General features: G+C 45.9%; 1 protein-coding gene across 2 annotated transcripts; it reads left to right on the plus strand.

Annotated features, from left to right (window-relative positions):
* Nucleotides 1-1,660: 1,660 nt before the first annotated feature.
* Nucleotides 1,661-12,401, plus strand: Pdik1l (PDLIM1 interacting kinase 1 like). Of its 2 annotated transcripts, none has more exons than XM_052717328.1 (3): nucleotides 1,661-1,769; nucleotides 5,127-5,428; nucleotides 9,738-12,401. In XM_052717328.1, the coding sequence occupies exons 2-3, from the start codon at nucleotides 5,144-5,146 to the stop codon at nucleotides 10,476-10,478; spliced, it is 1,026 nt and encodes a 341-aa protein (XP_052573288.1). In that variant the 5' UTR covers nucleotides 1,661-1,769; nucleotides 5,127-5,143; the 3' UTR covers nucleotides 10,479-12,401. The 2 variants fall into 2 exon arrangements, with proteins under 2 accessions (XP_052573288.1, XP_052573287.1); XM_052717327.1 differs by lacking the exon at nucleotides 1,661-1,769 and adding an exon at nucleotides 2,121-2,237.
* The last annotated feature ends 8,679 nt before the right edge of the window (nucleotides 12,402-21,080 follow it).

The raw sequence follows: 21,080 nt of genomic DNA on the forward strand, positions 1-21,080 counted from the left end.
ATAACAGCACTCAGGAGGAAGAGGCAGGTGGATCTCTGTGAGTTCAAGGCCAGCTTGGTCTACAGAGTAAATTTAAGGCAGGCTAGAGCTACAAAGCGAGACCCTGCCTCAAAAACAACAAAAGTGCAGAAGAACGTGGAGTAATTCTTCCTATATTGGGTTGATGATAGGCCTTTTAAAAGTTTAAAATATAAGTGACTGTGTTTATCATTCACACAGAAGATGGCACACTGTAAAACACCGGTCTCCTAGTTAGCTTCAGCTGTCAAGTTGACAGCTCAGCTATTTGAGGACAAAGTTGGCCTCCATCAGACTGGCCTGTGAGCATGTCTGGGGGAGGGGGCGGCTTCTGGACTGCTAATTAACAAAGGAGGGTTCACCTCAATGTGGGCAGTGCTATTCCTAAGCAGGCCCTTAGAAAGGCAGCTGAACCATGACCCGGGAGCGAGTTGGTAGGTAGCCTTACCCCATGATTCCTTCCCCTAGTTCCTGCCCTGACTTCCCCCGGTGATGAATTTGTGACCCTAACCCCTGCAAATTTAAGTTAAACCAACCCTTTCCTCCTCTAAGGTGTTTTTGGTCTTTTGTTCAGTGTTTTGTTTTTTTAATCACAGAAATAGGAAAATAGTTAGAACAGGTATGTCCCTTGGAGTTCGTGACATTTAATGACTGCAGTGAACAGAAAGGCTACTCTGACCGAGAATCTCTTCCTATTCCGTCCTCCTGTCACACTGGTAGCCAGCTGTCTACAGAGCATTCCCATGCCCCGCTGCTTTCCAGGGCAGGAAACAAGTCTTGAGTGACATCAGCATTCCCAGCAAACTGGTGGACACCAGTACCAGAATGGCACTCGGGACAAACTCTCCGGAGGTAGTTACACCAAGGGCGCGTTTTCTAGAAAGACACCATTTGGTCAAATGTAGCAGAAGTCGGCTTTCTCTCCTGTGAAAGCGGGGTCAGTAGTAAAACCTTTACTTGTGGAGTTTTTATTATATAAAAAGATTCAGATTATATAAAAAGTTGTCAGTTCCCAAATACTAGTCCCATAAACAGAAGACTGAGACAATCACTGGAGCGCAGTAACAGATTCTAATCGTGCCTTACACCGCAATGAGCGCAGAATCAACCTTATTAGCAAACAGTAGGTGCAGAATAAAAAAGAAAAGAATGGGCGTTTCGGGCAGATGCTTACTGAATCTGTGTAACTAACGGGCCGGCCAATTGGTCCTGGTCTCCGAGTGACTGTCAGCCTGATGGTAGAGCTCAGGCCGACTGCTGCCGGGACATGATTGACAGCTGTTGGGGGGATTTGAAAGGCTTCGGGCCCGAAGCGCCCACCGTCCAGAGGACTGCATTCAATCCTGGTCCGTGGCGACTTGTCGCGTGTCGTTGCACCCTCCGACCCTAGTTCAGGCCTGCGAGGCGGGGCGCCGCAGCCAGGTCGGCCGCGCCCTCTCCCCTTCACCCAGCAGGGCAACCCCGATCCTCAGCGCCGGGAACAATGAGGTTCCGGCTTCTTTAAGGGAGATACCACCGCGCCGGTGGGGCAGGGGACGGCGTCCTCCCAGATGCTCGCACTCAGTCCCGCGTCGCCGCCGGGGCCACTGCGCCGCCCGCAAACACGGCTAGGTAACTCGGACAGAAGGTGCAACCTCCCAGCACCGGCCGCATCACCCCGCGGGCCCGCCGCCCAGACCCGCCCTCCGGCAAGGAAGATGCGCCGGGCATCCGGCCGCAGCGAACCGCGCCCTCCAGCCCGTCGCCGCTCGGTAGGTCGGCAGGGGACGGGGAGGGCAGCCCGCGGCCGGGCGCGTGCACTGCCGGCCGGGGACAGTGGCCACAGCTTCCCCCGAAGTCCCGGGACTTGGCGCCTGCGGTGGCAGAGGGCGACCGTCCCCTGCCGCCACCCCTGCGGGCCAGGGCACCAGTGGTCCGCCCTGCAGCGCGCACACCGCCGGCGAGGCTCGGCTCTGCGCAGCGCAGGGGAGCCGGGGCGCCGGAGCCCCGCGGCCGGCGCGCGCAAAGGGGCGGCGCTCGCCCAGCAGGCGGCGCTCGGCGGCGCACGCGCGCTACGGCGAGCCGGAGGGGGCGGGGCCCGGCGTGAGGGGGTGTGTCCGCGCACCACGGGGGCGCGCGCCGGCTTCTGACTGGAGGCCGCGGCAGCCGAGGCGCGAGCTGCCCGATAATGGCGGCTTGCGGAGCTCACGAGAGGGAGAAGCGGCGGCGGCTGCCCTGAGGTAAACCTGGCCCTTCGCCGTGGCACGGATGCCCTGCCGTCAGAAGCGAGCTCCCTGCATGTGCCTCTGTCCCCTGCAGGCCTGTCACGGACCTCTCAGCGGAGTCATCCCCGGGAAGGCCCGGCGCTGCCCCGGCCAGCGGCCGGGACTGCGGCCTCCGTTCCCGCCCGGGCCACTCCCGGCTCCCGGCCCCTAGTCTGCAGCCTCCGCGAGTTGAAGCGGCCGTGGAGCCCGCGGGAGGGCCGCGGGAGGGTCCCTCGGGGCTGCGGGGCACCGCCGCCGGGAGCGATCTTGCCGCTGGGGCAGTGAGCGCGGCCTGAGCGTCCGCGCCGGCTGCACCTCTGGCCTCGCTGGTCCCTTCCCGGGCACCAGCAGGTGCACGTCCAGGCCGGCGCTGCCGGCACCGGGCACCGTAGCGGGCAGGAGGGGCCGGGAGGGGCCATCGTGAGGCACACGGGCTCGCGAAGGATGCTTCGCGGGGGCGCCTCTCCCTCCAGGATCCCAGGGATGGCATGGACCCCTTCCTTCCTCCCTTACCCGGGAGGGTGCCCCTCTCTCGGGGGACTGCTGCCCGGGAAAGAGCCCCGTGGAAGCGCCTAGAAACGGGCGATCCGCGCAGAGCAGGGCAGCAGGTCCGCCGGCGGCGGCGGCGGCGGCGGCGGCGGCAGGAAATCTGACATTAGGAAATACAGTGAGAACTTGAAGGATAGGCGAGCAGTTAAAGGAAGTAGCGCCCAGGGCAGTCCCCAGGAGCGGTCATTTTCTTTTTAAATCTGGCCCGTGAACTTCAGGTAGTTGTTCCGGGAGTCCCAGCTTCCAGAGTCAGTCACTTTTTGTCTCTCTGATGGTGCGATGTAAGTGCAATCTCGGGTTACGGTTCCTGCCGGTGCTGACGGTGCTGACAGTCGGCAAGTGAGCATTTGAGGAGGGAGGGAGCACATGGCAGACTCTCCAAAGAACATGCTCTGTAGGGCCGGTGCTCCAGCTTGCCTGTAAAATGATTTATTCAGGTGGAACTCCAAAGAACTTTTGTCAGAGAATTCCCTATGATGTATAAGATGCTTCCCCCCCCCACCCCCGCTTTGGCAAAAATGACCTAGAATTAAATAGCTATGTCAAATGATAATGTAAAGGTAGTTCTAGTCTAAACAGCTTACTTCATTTTAAGGATCAGTTCTCCTACAAAAACTTTGTGTTTGTTTTGTGAAAAATACATAACCAGACATGCGGGAGCATGCCTGTAACCCCAGTATCTGGAAAGTGGAGGCAAGAGGATCAACCTCTGCTACATAGTGAGTTCAAGGCTAGCCCGAGCTATTGGAGACGCTGTCTCAAATGAAACAAAAGTGATTTTGTTCACTTCAGTCCATAAGCATAAGTCAGGTGTTTCTATTTCTGTGAGGGTTTTTTTGCATCTCACTGTTTTTATTACCTTTCATATGTGTGTCAACCTTAAGGAGATGTAGATACATTTCTTCTTTTTTTTTTCGTGATCAGTAAATTAAAATGTTGAATTTTGGGTTTATTTGTTTACTTATTGTTTTTTGAGACAGGGTTTCTCTGTGTAGCTCTGCCTCTCCTGGAACTCCCTCTGTAGACCAGATTGGCCTTGAACTCAGGGATCTGTCTGCCTCTGCCTCCTGAGTGCTCAGATTAAAGCCAGAGTGCTTGGATTAAAGGCTTGAGCCACTACTGCGGGTGTCGGGTTTATTTTTAACAGTGACATGCTCCAGCAGTTCTATAAGAAGCAGTCTAGTTTAGTGGTTTAAATCATGGCTGTCTGAGCCAAAGACCTGCCTGGCCACTGGCTGTTTACTTACCTTCTCTGTGTTTTAATTCCTCACTTCTAAAATGACCATTACAGCACCTATCCCTTACTACACAGATTATGGTTAAGGATTAAATGAACTTAATGTAAATTAGCCAGGTGTCACACACCTGTAATTCCATCATTCCACAGACAGAGGCAGCCAGGGCTGTTGAGATGGTTCAGTGGGTAAAGTTACTAGTTATTATGAGTTATGAGTTCAATCCCTGGGACCCACATGGTAGAAGGAGAGAACTGACTCCCACATCGTGTCCTCTGACCTCCACAAAGCCACACCCATGCGTACAAAACATACAATACAACTTTTAAAAAGTGAAAGCCATCTTGAGCTACATAATAGCAAGCGCCTGTCTTTTAAAAAAGGATTGGATGCAGGGCATGGTGGCCCAAGTCTTTAATCCTAGCACTGGGGAAGTGGAGGTAGGCTTATCTCTGTGAGTTGGAGGCCAGTCACGGTTACACAGTGAGACCTTGTCAAAAAAGAGGGTGGGTGGGTGGAGCCTGGAGAGAGAGTTCAGTGGATAAAGTGTTTGCCCAGTAAGCATGAGGAACTGAGTTTGGATCCACAGAGCCCATGTAAAGCAGATGTCCTACAGTGAGATGCGAGGCCGAAACAGAACAGTCTCCAGAAGTTCACAGGCAGCTAGCTAGCAGTGACAGGAGAACAAAGTTACCTTCAGACAGGTGTGTCATGGCATGGGCATGCCTGCACCCACACACCAAGATTAAATTTAAAAAAAAAGTCAGGAATGATGGCTCTGTAACCATGGCTTCTGAAGCCAGCCTGGCCTACATATCAAGCTCTAGACCTGGGGAATTTGGCAAGACCCTGTCTCAAAGACAACACAAACTTTAAAAACAATTATAGAGTACTTGAAATAGTTCCTGATACATGGTAAGTGCTGTCTGTTTACCTTTATTATTGTTGGTAGATTTGTCCAGGGTATAGCTAGATACCTTTCAAGTACCACAGACAGTGAAACAGTTAGTTAAATCCTGCATAAGAATACAAGCCAATAGGTACACCTCATTTCAACAGAGTACTTTGTTGATTTTTCCAGAAACCTCGACCTTGAAGATGGTGAGTAGCCAGCCCAAGTACGATCTAATACGGGAGGTAGGCCGAGGTAGTTACGGTGTTGTGTATGAAGCAGTCATCAGAAAGACCTCTGCAAGAGTAGCAGTGAAGAAAATCCGATGCCACGCACCTGAAAATGTTGAACTAGCCCTTCGAGAGTTCTGGGCACTAAGCAGTATCAAGAGCCAGCACCCAAATGTGATTCACTTGGAAGAGTGCATTCTGCAAAAAGATGGGATGGTGCAAAAGATGTCCCACGGCTCTAATTCTTCCCTTTATTTACAGGTATGTGTCACTGGATAGGAAATGGACGTAATATTGGTCAGCAAGAGGAAATGAAGTGTCAGGTGAACTTCTTCCTGAAAATGCAGGTGTTTTATGGCTAGGTGCAGATAGATCTCTTCAGAGGATAGAGGAGGTATTTGCTTTAAGCTTGTGCTGCACATACCTAAAAATAACCTAAGCCACCTGTTATACCTGGTATTTGCCAGTCTGCGTAGGAATGGAACGAGATGGGAACTAGAGAGTTTTTGAGACTAGCATCAAAGTTCAGTTCCTGGAAACCAATTCTTTTGAAAATAAACACAGAAGACAAGGAAAGATACCACAGTCAGTAACAACTCCAGCCATAGGTCACCGGACTTCTCTTTTTAGAAGGCACAGGTCTAAACATGAGAAGCTTCAGATGAGTATATTGGCACATGCCGATAATCCTAGGACTTGGAAGGCGGAGTCAGGAGGCTCAGGAGTTTAAGACAGACTCACCTGGGTATCAAGTTCGAGACATGCCTAGACTGAATCCTGAGTTCCAGGACAGAAGTTGTCCTCTGACCTCCACATTTGGAGTGTTGTGTACACATGTAAGCACTAAACACACATGAGATAATAACAATAAAAGTGTTTCATGTTGTTGAAAAGGCTCAGAGGGTAATTCTTTAGAATTGTATCTAAAGAATACAATACAATATAGTCAATACACAAATCTATAATGTAACCAGAAAATTCCTTGTTGCCAAGTCTGATAACCTGAGTTCAATTCCCAGGTCCCACATGGTAGAAAAAGGGAGCGGACTCCTGAAAGTTGTTGTCTTACCTCCACGAGTTTGCTGTAGCACCCACACATACACAAAATAAATAACCTAAAAGTTTTTAAAAACTATCTTTATTAGTGTCTGTCTTTCTAAAAGTATTTAAGATGCCATGATTTAAAAAAAAAACAAAAAACACAAACACAACATTGGAGCAAGGCGGTGGTAGAGCACGCCTTTGATCCCAGCACTTGGGAAGCAGAGGCAGGCAAATGTATACAATGAGTGCCAGGACTGTTATACTGCACAGAGAAACCCTGTCTCGAAAAAGATTGGAGACTTTCCTTTTTTTTTTTTTTTTTTTTTTTGCCAGTGCTAGAGATTGAGCCTAGGGTTTGAAACACACTACAGAAACTGCATCCCATCCTAACCGTTGTCAACTTTGCGTTGAGTTTTAGAGATAAAGGTATCCAATCCCTGTGGATGGAAAAGTGAAGATGTCAGCACATTTGACTTAGTGCGGAGTCCAGATCTAGCAACTGTAACAAGAATTAGGTATTGTTTAGTACTTCGAGGTCTAAGATAGGAAGTACCAGATTTGACTAAGCGCTTTTCATATTGAAATTGCCTTTCTTAGTAAATCTCATTCACTCTTTAAAGCCTTATAGACCTGTATTTGATTTATGTCACTTTCTGTTGTCAGAATGACTTGAAATAAATAATCCATCTTTCATAGTAGCTATTTGGGCATTGTCAAAGAAGAGGAGATGCTGAAACAAGATTTGGCCATAAGAACTCAGAAATAAGTACCTGTGTTGAAATAAAATAGTCTTTTCTATGGAGTTATAAGTTAGCCAGATTTTTCTTTATTTATTCATTTATTTTTGAGATAGTCTCACTGGGTAGCTCTGGCTAGCCTGGAACTCAATATGTAAACCAGCCTGCCTCACACTTACAGAGATCCACCTGTTTCTGCCTCTGAGTGCTGAGATTAAAGACATATACTACTTCACCCAGCATAGTTGACCATATATTTATCAATAGAATTGTATCTAAAGAATACAATACAATATAGTCAATACACAAATCTATAATGTAACTAGAAAATTCCTGTGCATGGTCTTTATTATCTGTATATATTCTCATTTTTTCCATATGTTTTTCTAGATATATTCTTCCTTGTTCTCAGTTGGAACCATTAAATCAGTTCCTGATAGCTAAAATCGTTATCCAAGAGAAAATGTAAAACAGTGACAAGGTCTCAATTTCAAGCATAAGGACTATGTAACCTCCAGTCTGTGTATTTCAGACTAGTGACGTAGATGGTGTAGGAACATATAATAGGGAATCTGATATATCTTGTGGCTTAAGAATTATGAACTGACTGGGTGTGGTGCACATAATCCTGACACATATGAGACAGAGGAAGGATTATCATGAGTTAAAGGGCAGCCTGGGCTACATGTAGAGTTCAAGGTCAGCCTGAGATACAGAGTGAGACCCTATTTAGGGAGTTAAAAAAGAACTATTTAAAACTTAGAGAGTCTAACAATCATTATCTAGATAAGTGGGTGAGAGCTATACATTTCCCTTCTTGCTGGCCAGTATTATGTGCACCTCCATGCCTACCTTATAAACCACTCTTTGAGTACTGGGATTCTGCATTACACAAAGCTGTTTATTAAGTTTGCATTTTAGGGAAAGACAGAAAACTGAAGTCAGTTAGAAACAGTACACATGGGGGCTGTAGAGATGGCTCAGTGGTTAAGAGCACTGGCTGCTCTTCCAGAGGACCTGGGTTCAATTCGTAGCACCCACATGACAGCTCACAATTGTCTGTTAACTACCATTCCAGGGCATCATCACACACACATACATGCACATAAAATAAAAACAAACCTTTAAAAAAAGAAAAGAAACAGTACACTTGTGTTTTGTTCTCTTTGCACATCAGGCTAAAAGGAGACTCCTGCAGGCCATTGCCACGGGAGACAGAATGAAGGGCTGTTCTTGGCTTTTGCCAGAATAACCAGAAGTAGTAATAGTAATTAACTTAAATATAAACTTATCAGTTACTCATTCTTCACCAGCTCAACTCTGATCTTCCCCTTTTCAACCCACCAATCTAAAAAGACGCCATAGAACAAATAATTTAAAAGCAATGGTCCTCTATATTTTAGTCTTTTCATGAAGCGATGTGCTAGAAGGTGGTAGAATTGACCTATGTAGAAAATATAGGCCAGTTAGGGAACTTTCCAAAATACAGCTACTTAAAAATGTCACTTCTTGGCTCAGAAATTTAGTTTGTATTCATTTAGAACAAAGGTGGCATCCTGAAGTACTGGAAGCCATTTTTTAAATGCATGTCTAAAAGCGCTGATGAAATAAAATATTTCTGAGGTTTCCAGTTAAAGCTGGAGGCTGGGGCTGGACTCACCTCAGTGCAGAAGAGAGCATCCTAACCCACCCACTTGTGACCTCTCCCCAGAGAAACATGTGCACGATCCTGGGTCTATAGGTGTGTAAAACAGACCTACAGATAAGCATGTACTGGTCATGAATCCTAAATAACTTCATTTTAAAGCAGTCCTTTGGTACACATATAATTTTACCTTTTATTAAAGTAGGAAGCAAATTTACTCACAAATAAAGTAAATGTGCCTGCTTATTTCTACGTAAAGAGTTAAAGCTTAGGCTAGCAAGATGGTTCAGTGTGTAGAGACACTTGGTTGCAGGCCTGTCAACCTGCCTTTTATCCTCAGGGTTACCCTCTGACGTGTGTATGTGTGTGTGTGTGTGTGTATGTGTGTGTGTGTGTGTGTGTGTGTGTGTTTATACTCAAGAGCAGCCAGTGCTCTTAACTGCTGAGCCATCTCTCCAGCCCTTTTGTGTGTGTGTGTGTGTGTGTGTGTGTGTGTGTGTGTGTGTGTGTGTGGTTTTTCAAGACAGTTTTTCTGTGTAACTGTGACTGTCCTCAAACTCACAGAGATTCTGCCTTCCTCTGTCTCCTGAGTGCTGGGATTAAAGGGGTGTACCACCACCCCTTTTAATATATATATAATATATATATATATATATATATATACACACACACACACACACACACACACATATATATGTGTGTATATACATATATATATATTTTTTTTTAAGATGTATAGCCAAGTGTGGTGGCACATGCTTTCAATCCCAGCACTGGGGAGGTAGAGGCAGGCAGATCTCAGAACTCGAGGTCAGCCTGGTCTACAGAGCAAGTTCCAGGACAGCCAGGGCTACACAGAGAAACCCTGTCTCAAAAAACAAAAACAAAAGATTTATTAATCTTTAATTGTGTTTGGGTGGGGGTGATATATGTGTCAGTGCAGGTGCCTCAGAGGCCAGAAAAGTACTGAATCCCCAGGAGCTATTGTTGCAGGCAGTGTGAGCCACTGATGTGGGTGCTGAGGACCTGAGCTCCGGTCCTCTGAGGGCAGTAAGCTCATGGCCACGGATCTCTATTTCCTGCCCCTTTAACCTTCCCATAGTCAAATTCTGTAACAACTTCTCCTCCTCCTGCCTCTTCACAGCTTGTAGAGACTTCATTAAAAGGAGAAATTGCCTTTGATCCCAGAAGCGCCTATTATTTGTGGTTTGTGATGGATTTTTGTGACGGAGGAGACATGAATGAGTATCTGTTATCCAGGAAGCCCAATCGAAAGACTAACACCAGCTTTATGCTTCAGCTCAGCAGTGCTCTGGCTTTCTTGCACAAAAACCAGATCATCCACCGAGACCTGAAGCCTGATAACATCCTGATTTCTCAAAGCAGGCTGGATACCAGTGACTTGGAACCTACACTGAAAGTGGCCGATTTTGGTCTAAGTAAAGTGTGTTCAGCATCTGGGCAGAACCCAGAAGAACCTGTCAGTGTAAACAAGTGTTTCCTTTCGACGGCATGTGGAACGGATTTCTACATGGCTCCTGAAGTATGGGAAGGACACTATACAGCCAAAGCTGACATTTTTGCTCTGGGAATTATCATCTGGGCGATGCTGGAGAGGATCACCTTCATAGACACAGAGACAAAGAAGGAGCTCCTAGGGAGCTATGTAAAGCAGGGGACCGAAATCGTGCCTGTTGGGGAGGCACTTCTGGAAAATCCCAAGATGGAACTTCTCATCCCTGTGAAGAAAAAGTCTATGAACGGGCGAATGAAACAACTGATTAAGGAAATGCTGGCTGCAAACCCTCAGGATCGTCCGGATGCGTTTGAACTAGAACTCAGATTAGTCCAAATTGCATTTAAAGACAGCAGCTGGGAAACGTGACCTCCTGCTTGCAGGCATCTTCGATGACGTGCTGCTTCTGATTCAACAGTGACTCGACATTGTGTGGCCGAAAAGAAGACGAAAGTTAGACTCCACCCTCAAGGGTTAGGTTTTACTGTGGGGTAATTTTTTTCTCTCGTTTTTCTTACTCCATGCAGGCCATTTTATTGTATGTTTTGAATGTGTATTACCAATGTGGGTGTAAAAAATTTTTTTTTAATGATCATTGGTAAAAGTTTGGCAGAAAAAAATTCTCTTAAGAGCCAAGCAGAGAAGAAAGTCCAATTTTCTGGAAATATGTCTTTAAGTATTTTAGACATTCCTTGTCAGTATTAGGCATTTCCATGGAAGAAGAGGTTTGCATGCTGGTAATGCGACCTTTGAAGCTTTGTAAAGGAAACATATATGTATATATTTATGTATATGTAAGTATGTGAATGTGTGCATTTTGCATTCCACATGAAGAAAATGCCACTTCTGTTTAAATTATTTGATAGAGGTTTGGGTTTTTGAGGTTTGCTGGTGAAATTGATGATGAAAACTACACAAAACCACCTTCATCTTCTCCCTGCCCCTGCTGCTGCGGGAAACATGCTAAGGGTGTTTGTTCGCTGTTTTGTTTTCTTTTCCCGGTATACATCTCCTTTTAAAGGCATCATTTAAAGGGTCTAAAATGGCTGATTAAACATAATTGAAGCTAAGCTGTCCGAGCTGCTGGAGCACGTCTGAGCTCTCCAGGGTCCTGTAGCTCTTGGAGTTGAATTAGTCATTCAGTCACATGGTAGAAGGTCAACAAGGATGCCCGGTGGCCCAGTCAGACCTTTAGGTAACCGAGCGTTTGTCTAATTAAACCACTGCATTGGGACGTTGTGTGCGCTTAAGCATCGGCCGTGACCTGAGGATGGTATTCTTCTGTTCTAAAAACATTGCTTTCCATGACTGTAATACTTGATGTATTAATTTCGAGTTTTAAGACTTGTACTAAGTCTCAGCATAAAGTTGAAGAAACCAAATGAGCTCACCCTCAAGTTGCTGGCCCTGATGTGGCTTCCTGTTGGATCACTGGAGTCCCTGTCACTTTGGCACTGATGCTGTTTTCTCTTGTCTCCTGTGAGACAATAATGGGACTGGTAATCACTGTCATAAATATTGGTTGCTCTTTTCCAAAGTGAGAGATGATGCATCCCGAGTTTGGCAAATGGATAAAATTCTATGCCATCAACTGCTTTCGAGTAGTTTCATGTGGTCACCTGGCATTGTCTGTGAGAAAGCAAGAGACTCCCAACTCCTCCTGAAGTGAAATTCTAACTGCATGCTTGTCTCCAGATTGTTCATGCTAATGCAGGAAACTGAGGAAAAGAGTCTTTCCTGAACTAGAGTACCAGTTTGAGATGAATCAGATCCTACTACCCTTGTATCTAGATGAAGCTTTATGAAGCACTAGACCCCACTTCCGGGGCTGGGGTAGAACCTTGGGGCTTGGGCATATTAGGGAAGCAGTCTGACACTGACCCCTCTGGGATCTTTATAAAGCACTAAGATGCAAAAGTCAAAAGAGTACCAGCATGTTGCCATCATCAGCAGGTCTCATTGTCTCTTCAACTCTTGAGCCTCCACGCCTTCACGGTAGGGCAGGAGCAGCTCAGTGGAGAACACTTGCCTGGCATGTCCGAGGCCCTGGATTCAGTCCCTAGCACCATACAAATCAGTAAGTCAATAAATAAAATGTGTTCAGAGGGTAATAAAAGATAAAACACCAAAAAATGGAACATGTAAAACTTCTAGACTGATTTATTCTGGAAGTTTAAAAACATGAACTGAAAGGCTTTATTAAAATCTCATAAATGAAAAAAAAAAGGCACATACACCTAATATCACTTGCAGACTTAACTAAAAGAATTCTATCTGAAAGAGAAGTGTATTGGAACTTTATGGTAATTGACCCTCTAGAACACCAAGTTGACACAGATCTGACCAGGGGACTGAGTTCCAGGAAATGAGAAAAAGTCCCATTATAATGTATTATCAATGACTTGGCACTCCATCAGATTGATTCGTGATGTGTGCCACAGTTCATTTGCTCTACAAATACCTGTGCACTTGAAGCCCTGGTGTCCTAAGCACATAGCGTTTGATCCTGTCTCCTTGAAAAGAATGTGTAATTTGGTTTGTCTTTTGTTTCAAGTGGTACTGGGATCATACCAGAGCCTTGCATGTGCCACACAAAGGCTTTACCACTGAGCTACATGTCTAGCCACAGTTATAATTTATTTTGAAGGATTTTTACCTGTGAAATACAGTTCTTTCCATCATTAGCTGTAAGGGTGTGGGATGATCAGGAAATTTTTTCCAGACTGTTCTCAAGTCCTTGTATTCTAAAATAGCTTATGATATCAACAAAAGGACAGTAATTTCTTTTGTCTTTCTTTGTTCTTTTTCAGTCAGAGGTATTTATTAAGTACCTACTGTGTGCTCAGCACTAAGGTTTAGTTGATAGGACAACAATTTAAGATTTGCAGTGGAGGGTGGCTGGAGATGACTCAGCAGTTTAGAGGACCTGCTGTTCTTGCATAGAATGGAGTTCAGTTCCTGGCACTCATGTTGGGTAGCTCACAACCACCTAACTCCAGCTCCAGGGGATCCAGTATCCTCTTGTTCCATGGGCACACACATAATTAAAATAAAAGTAAACCTTTTTTTAAAAAATGGCATTTAGCCATGCACTTTCTCTGGTCACATGTAAGAAATAAAGATGATGAGTGATACTTGGAAATTTTGGATATTTGCTAAAAGAAAAATGCAATCAAGAAATTGTGCACAGTGCCTTGCCCATAATAGGTACTCAATAAACAGTTATTCCTCATAGTCTGTTGCCATGGTTTCTAGTGTTTTATGAAATTTGTCTTAATTGAAAAAGACCAAATATTTCCAATAAAGCTTCTAGGCAGCTGTGTCCAGTCACTGTAGGTTGTACAGTTAGTTCTAGGATGTTTCTTTACCCTAGATGTCACTTAGAAACATGGGTTCTGTAGATTCTTGGTGCTAAGGGATACTTTGTCATTTGGATGAAGTAAGTGTTCAGTGTCAGATAATAATAGCACAGAATAGTTCTTTCTGCAGGTCTGGGTTTCTGTTTCTGTTTTTGTTTTTTTCTTTGTTGTTTTTAATTGTAAAATGTTACCAATCAAACTATTGTAGCAGCTACAATATAATTCACCAGCATGACAAAATAGTCAAAAAAATGATGTCATAGGCACATCAGAAATGAAAGCAACTTTAAAATTTTTCTTTTAAAATTGTCAAATATATTTTATGAAGAATTTATAAAGGGGGAAAGTATTGTAATTTATTGTTCATGAGGTTTTTTGTTTTTGTTTTTGTTTTTTTAAATAAAGTGAATTTCAACAAAATACCTGGAAGTTCTTCTTGCTACTTTGGTGACTCTGGGAGTTGTGCAGGGCACTAAGTCCTGAGTGTGAAGTGATGTACACCATGGAAAAGTATTCAGGCCTGTGGAGTAAAGAGGTCTCTCTCGGAAACTGGTGCTGAGGAAAGTGATTGGCTTACAGGACTTTAAGCATTTCAAGTTCTATGATACCATAATGCTAGCTGGCTATTTTTGCTTTATATAGGAGAGAATATGTATTGTTTAAGATTCTTTTTTTTTTTTGGTTTTTCGAGACAGGGTTTCTCTGTGTAGCTTTGCACCTTTCCTGGAACTCACTTGGTAGCCCAGGCTGGCCTCGAACTCACAAAGATCCGCCTGCCTCTGCCTCCCGAGTGCTGGGATTAAAGGCGTGCACCATCACCGCCCGCCAATATTCTTTTTTAAGGTTAGTATTTTCTAGGTATGAATGTTTTGCCTTCATATGTCTGTGCACTGTGTGCATGCAGTGCCCAAGGAGGCCAGATAGGGCATTGGATGCCTGGATCTGGAATTACAGGCGATTGTGAACCTCCATGTAGGTGCTGGGAATTGAACCCAAGGTCCTCCGTGAGAGCATCAAGGGCTTTTAACCACTGAACCAGAGATTTTTTTTTTTTTAATCCTAATTCATTTGACTGAGTATTCAATCCAGATGTGATGATTTCTATTTAATATACTAAGTGGATGCAATTTCAATTGTTAGCATGAGGCAATGACTTCTAAAGAAGTCATAGGTTTAGCTGGGAGTGGTGGCCCAACGCCTTTGATCCCAGCACTCGGGAGGCAGAGGCAGGCAGTTGGCTGAGTGTCAAGCCAACGAGTCTACGCATTGAATTCTAGGCCAGGACTACATAGTGAAACCTCAGGGAAAAAATTGTCATTGTCAGCCTTTTTTATTTTTTATTTTATTTATTTATTTAGCCTTTGTAAATGTATGGTTGCCTGAACTACAGTCTCCCTGGTGGCCAGTAGGACAGCTGAGGGACTGGCAGCACGGAATCCCTGGCTGCCCTAGACGGCTCCTACTGCTGCTAGAGCCTCCACAAATAGCTTTTGCTTCTACTGGGAGATTACCTTTGGAAAATTCACACCGTAAATTGTAGCTCTCAGCACTTTTGTGACCCGCTGTAGTTTACAAAACACGGTCACATGCTGTTCAGTCTTTTACTTGAAGCAGCTGATTTCCTAGTGAAGAACTGGAGGTAGAAACAGCCGGAGAGAGAGACGGTGGGCTCACCGGGACATCCTGCCGCCTAATCTCGGCCTCCAGTTGGCGTTCCTCCCACAGCAAAGCTTTATCTCTCGGACCGAAGGAACCCAACCTTAGTCTGGCCTTCCTTTAAATTCAAATGTTGCTGTCTTGATCAGCCAATCGTAGACATCCTCTAAAGTGCCCTGCAGTGACGGTTTGTGGGTAGATAGTAACTCCTACCGGAGAAAACCCGCAGAGCCACACCTCTAGGCAGCAAAGCGCGTCTTTTAAAGGTGGCACTTTCACCTCGACAAAGAGTTTCCATTGGTTAGAAGTGAACTGTTAAAAAAAAAAAAAAAAAATCCTGGGCTTTGGACTTCACTCTTTCCTGTTCAGCCTGGTATTTCAAGCTTAGCTTGTTTTCAGCTGAAGTTAAGCAATTTGGTATTATGGAAGCTGTCGTGGTCTAGCAGCTGAAAGATCCGGTATGGAAGACAGGCTTTTGCGAATAGCCACCTAAGTAATGTGTGTCATTGGGTAAGTGGCAAAGTAATTTTGCAAAGCAAACATGGTATTTATATTTCATTGTTTTATAAGGGGCAGAGAATGCCGGGCAGAGCACCAACATGTTGACTTCTTCAGTGGTCATGTGTTCTAAATTTCTACAAGAGCAGAGTTCCGGTCAGCCAGGGCTGCATAGTGTGACCCTGTCTCAAACAACAACAACAACAACAAAACGCACCACAATAAAGTTTGTTGAGGAGGAAGGAATCACCATGCCAGACTTCAGATGTGGCTTTGATTGGCCTCCACTTTGTGAGAACCTGGTGAAGGAACTGCCCCCTTTCCTCAGGAAAATGGTTGCCTATAATTTGAAGGGGATACAGATGTCCAGAGTCCACCTGGACCCCGAGTTGGGGAATCCTGTGTTTTAGGTGCCCAGAGTGCCTCTCTGCTAGCACCCCTAACTTCAAAGAGTCCATGCATCCAGGGATTCTAGCAAAGCTGCAAGATTTTGTTTCTGGACTTAGGCGCTGGCTACACAGGTGTGTCACTGTGTATAAATTCATCAAGCTGCACTTGACTTTGTGGTTCTGGGCAGCACTCCCAGGTTCTCCCATGTGCAAGGCAAGTGCTCCTAATTCTAACACTTAAGATTTTAATACCTTAGATACATTATTATACTTCAATTAAAAAACATTTTGAAAAAAAAAAATTTGAGAGAGGGTTTCCTTTACCGTAGACTGGCCTGAAACTATGTGGCTGATGATAGCCTTGAACTCTGATCACTCCTGGTTCTCCTGTCTTCACCAAACCAAGTGCATGGGTTATAGGTGTGCACCACCTTGTCTAGTTTATGCATTGCTGAGGACTGAACCTAAGGCATGTTAGGCAAACAAACACTCTACCAACTGAACCATATCCCATTAAAAACTTTATTTCAGTAAAGTTTTTAATTAAAAAATAAATGTGGGGCTGGAGAGATGGCTCAGAGGTTAAGAGCACTGACTGTTCTTCGAGAGGTCCTGAGTTCAATTCCCAGCAACCACATGGTAATTCACAACCATCTCTAATGAGATCTGGCTCCCTCTTCTGGCTTGCAGGAATACATGCAAACAGAACACTGTAAACATAATAAATAAATAAATCTTTAAAAATAAATAAATAAATACATAAATAAATATGAAGCTGGGAGTGTGGCTCAGTGGTAGAGCACTTGTTTAGCATGCCCAAGCCATGGCTTCCATCTCCCAAATCACACATATAAAGAGCAAAAGAAGTCAGGTGTGGTAGAGCATGCCTTTAATCCATCAGCACTCAGGAGGCAGAGGCAGGGAGTTGTCTGTGACTTTGAGGCCAGCCTGGTCTACATAGTGAGTTCCAGGCCAGCCAGAGCTACATTATGAAACCCTGTCTCAAAAACAAAAGAAAAAATAATTGCACCAGACTGGAAACTATCAACTGTGATTGGAAACAGGAGATTATCAACAGAAGAGGGAAAAGGGAAAAGGAATATCCCTTTATCCCTTTATCTTTCTGGTCCTGTGTAACTTCTGTGGTCCAGGCTGGCCTTGGCCTCTTGGATGCTGAGATTATGGACAGGCAGCACCGTGCTCAGCCCTCTGAGTTTACAAAGAGATAATACTTAATCCTGTTACTCACAGTTCTCTGCAAGACTCTGGATGCAGAGATGTATGGAGCACACGACTGTCACCGCTGCCGGGACAGGAAGGGGTTTAAAACTGCTCCTACTGCTGATTGGCACTGCTGATGAACATCGGGTGTTTGGCTTGTTTGATTTTTTTTTTTTTTTTTTTTTTTTTTTTATTGAAGTTAGGTTCCATTTTTACCTCAGCAATGAGGTTGGTATCTTCTAGTTCAGGACTGAAATGTCCAGTCATTCTCCTTGCTTTACAGCCCTCTGCAGATGTGTCTGGGTCTCCTTTGTCCTACCTACATTCCTCTGGTAGTATAATTCAAGATGTTGGCCCTCTCTCAGACACAGGTGTTAGGGAATTACTAAGGGATAGAAAGGGGATGTCAGGGTGGTTACAGCTGTGGTCCAGCAAGTCCAACAATGGCCATCTCATGATGGAAAGTCCAAGAATCCAGTGGTTGTTCATTCCGAGAGGCTGGATGTCTCAGCTGGTCGTTAGTATGCGTGCGTGCGTGCGTGTGTGTGTGTGTGTGAGAGAGAGAGAGAGAGAGAGAGAGAGAGAGAGAGAGAGAGAGAGAGAGAGAGAATCCCAAAGAAGTAGGCTCTAATGCCAGTGAAGACCGCTTCAACAGCTGGATACATAACTTATCAGTGAGAGAGAGGGCAAGCAGGCCAAAAGCGAAGGGTTCTTTCTTCTCTGTCCTTTATATAGGCTGCCATGAAAAGGTGAGGCCAGATTTAGGGTGGGTCTTCCCACTTCATATGATCCAAGTAACCAAAAATCCCTCACAGGGTCTGTCGGCCCAGCTGTTCGTTTATTTGCTTTTGTTTTTGTTTTTTGAGACAGGGTTTCTCTGTGTAGCCCTGGCTGTCCTGGAACTCACTCTGTAGACCAGGCTGGCCTGGAACTCAAAAGATGTGCCTGCCTCTCGCTCCCGAGTGCTGAGATTAAAGGTGTGTGCCATCACTGCCTGGCTTAAAAGTAATTTTTAAAAAAATATCGAAGCACTGAATAAAGTTCAAAATCATCTCACTATTTCAAACTTTTCCCATTTCTCAAGAACAGAAAGGTTGTAATATGCTTACCTAGAAGGGCAGAGCTGCCATGATGAAGGCCGATTTTCCAGGGTAATGTGCATCCATTGGACTCCAGGTGCGCTGACCCCTGAAACGTCTCCACACTCTGGAAACTCAATTTTGTCATTTGTGGTAGTAGGGGAGTATGTTCCCATCTTCTCCTGAAAAGAAATTGTAGTGTCTGTCAATTCAGTCGATTAAAAAGCATTAGGCAGAGCTGGGCGTGGTGGCGCATACCTTTAATCCAGTACCAGGGCAGAGGCAGGCACATAGGAATTTTGATGCCAGCCTGGTCTTCATAGCAAGTTCTAGGATAGCCTGGGCTACATTGTGAGGCCCTGAGTTTGATCAATGACACTGCAGAAAGAAAGTCACCATCCCCCACCCCACCAGATAAAAAGCTGAAGGAGCCAAAAAATCAACTCTTCATAAAAAGGTGAGGTCATCCAAGTGTGGTGGCTTTTACCTGTCAATGCCAGCACTGGGGAAACTGAGGCAGGAGGATCAGCATGAGTTGGAGGGCAGCCTGGGATACAGTGTAGGACTTGAGGGGGCAGGGGAGAGGGAGAGAAGAAAGAAAGGTCACAGGGCAAATGCTACTGCTGCTGTCCCCAGAGTTGAAGAAAGAGACAGCAGATGCAGAGAGCTTCCAAATGCAAACACTTTGGGGGAACCAGGGCTGGGCTAGGAAAAACCTAACTCTGTCTAGGACAAGGTGGTCTCCTGCGGCCCAGGCTGGCCTCAAGCTCTAGGTACAGCTGAGGACGACCTTGCACTCTTGCCCCCCCTTCCCCAGGGCAGGGGTTCTAGGTGTGCACCAGCCCCCACTTCCCCAGGGCAGGGGTTCTAGGTGTGCACCAGCCTTCCCCTTCCCCAGGGCAGGGGTTCTAGGTGTGCACCAGCCCCACTTCCCCAGGGCAGGGGTTCTAGGTGTGCACCAGCCTTCCCCTTCCCCAGGGCAGGGGTTCTAGGTGTGCACCAGCCCCACTTCCCCAGGGCAGGGGTTCTAGGTGTGCACCAGCCCTCCCCTTCCCCAGGGCAGGGGTTCTAGGTGTGCACCTGCCCCTACTTCCCCAGGGCAGGGGTTCTAGGTGTGCACCAGCCCTCCACTTCCCCAGGGCAGGGGTGGTTCTAGGTGTGCACCAACCCCCACTTCCCCAGGGCAGGGGTTCTAGGTGTGCACCAGCACATCTGGAGAGTGAACCCAGAGCTTTAGTGCACTCAGCAAGCACTCTACCAACTGAGCTACATCCAACAGCTCCGAAAACCCACACTTGAACAGAGTTGCTTCAAGCAGGCAGCAGAGAGAGCTAATTGTTTGGGGGAGGGGCAGCCAGCCTCCCTTCCACATGCTGTAAGGTAGTCACCAGACAAAACTGCTCGGACACAGGTTTAAACCAATAAAAAGCCTTTATTGGCAGGCTGGTGACCACACTGGGTGCTCAGGATCCCAGTATAGCTCTGAGCCTTCTGGGGTGAACTTTTAAGCACAAAAACCATGTTCTAAATTGACATACTTCAGTTAACAAGAACAGTTATCCAGAAGTGGAACTAGAGAAGCCAAAAAGCAAGGTCAGTACATTTAGAGACTTTCCCAGAATGATGGACTTTGATAGATTAGGGCTTTGTTTTCATTTTGGCAGATGGTGGTGCTATGTGCTGAGTTTTACAACCTGAATGGCACTTCCATCATGGAGTCGGTTGTGCTAAGGTCTGGGGCCCTGTTATACACTTGCATGAGATTTTCTTCCAGGAGCTCTAGCAGGTCCTCTCAGAGGAAAAATGGACTCATTCTTCTGGCAGAGGCAAGGAGAAGGAACCTTGAACATGCTGAGCATCAGTTCTCAGCACACCCTGAAGAGAAACCATTTTATCCAAGTGGAGGCTAACCTGCGGGGATTTCATCGGTTGAACACAACCTACATGAGAGAAGGGAAATAGCCCAGAGACCCTTCCAGACATCCGAAACTACCTGAGGGGAAGGGGAACTGAGACACATTGCTGAGGCTCATGGTCCAAGGTCATGGGCTCGCCAATGCCTGAGAGATCATCAGAGGGTGTAGCAATGACTCCATATTGAAAAAGTGTGTTAACCTAATAGTTCATGGGTAACATCACAGAAAATGGGAGTGATACAAGCAGCTGTTGAGCAGTCTGCTTGATTTCTCTTTTTTGTTCTCTCTTTTCGAGACAGGGTTTCTCTGTGTAGCCCTAGCAGTCCTGGAACTCACTCTGTAGACCAGGCTGGCCTCGAACTCACAGAGACCCACCTGCCTCTGTCTCCTGAGTGCAGGGATTAAAGGTGTGTGCCACCACTGCCTGGCTGCAGCCTTCTTTCTTGTGCTTAGGTGACAGGAGACAGAGTTGTTAATGTGCAGCTTCAAATGGCCTTCTCAACTAAGAAGAAACTGAGTCACAAAAATTCCTGGAGTTCTGCATATTGGCAACAGGAGAAAGCCCTCAGACTGCAATCAAAAGTGTGTGTGTGTGTGTGTGTGTGTGTGTGCGCGCGCGCGCGCGCGCGCGCGTGTGTGTGTGTGTGTGTGTGTGTGTGTGTGTGTGTGTGTGTGTGAACATGAATGTGGAAGCCAGAGGTTAATGTGTGTTCCTTAATCACTGGTTTTTAAATTACATCTGTTTATTTGTGTGTGTGTGTGTGTGTGTGTGTGTGTGTGTGTGTGTGTGTGTAACACATGTGCATGGTCACATGTGGAGGTAAGAGGATAATTTAACTGAACCCAAGTCCTC

The sequence above is a fragment of the Peromyscus californicus genome, unplaced genomic scaffold (genome assembly GCF_007827085.1).
Source record: "Peromyscus californicus insignis strain IS unplaced genomic scaffold, ASM782708v3 Scaffold_5__1_contigs__length_169319896, whole genome shotgun sequence".
Lineage (NCBI taxonomy): Eukaryota > Metazoa > Chordata > Mammalia > Rodentia > Cricetidae > Peromyscus > Peromyscus californicus.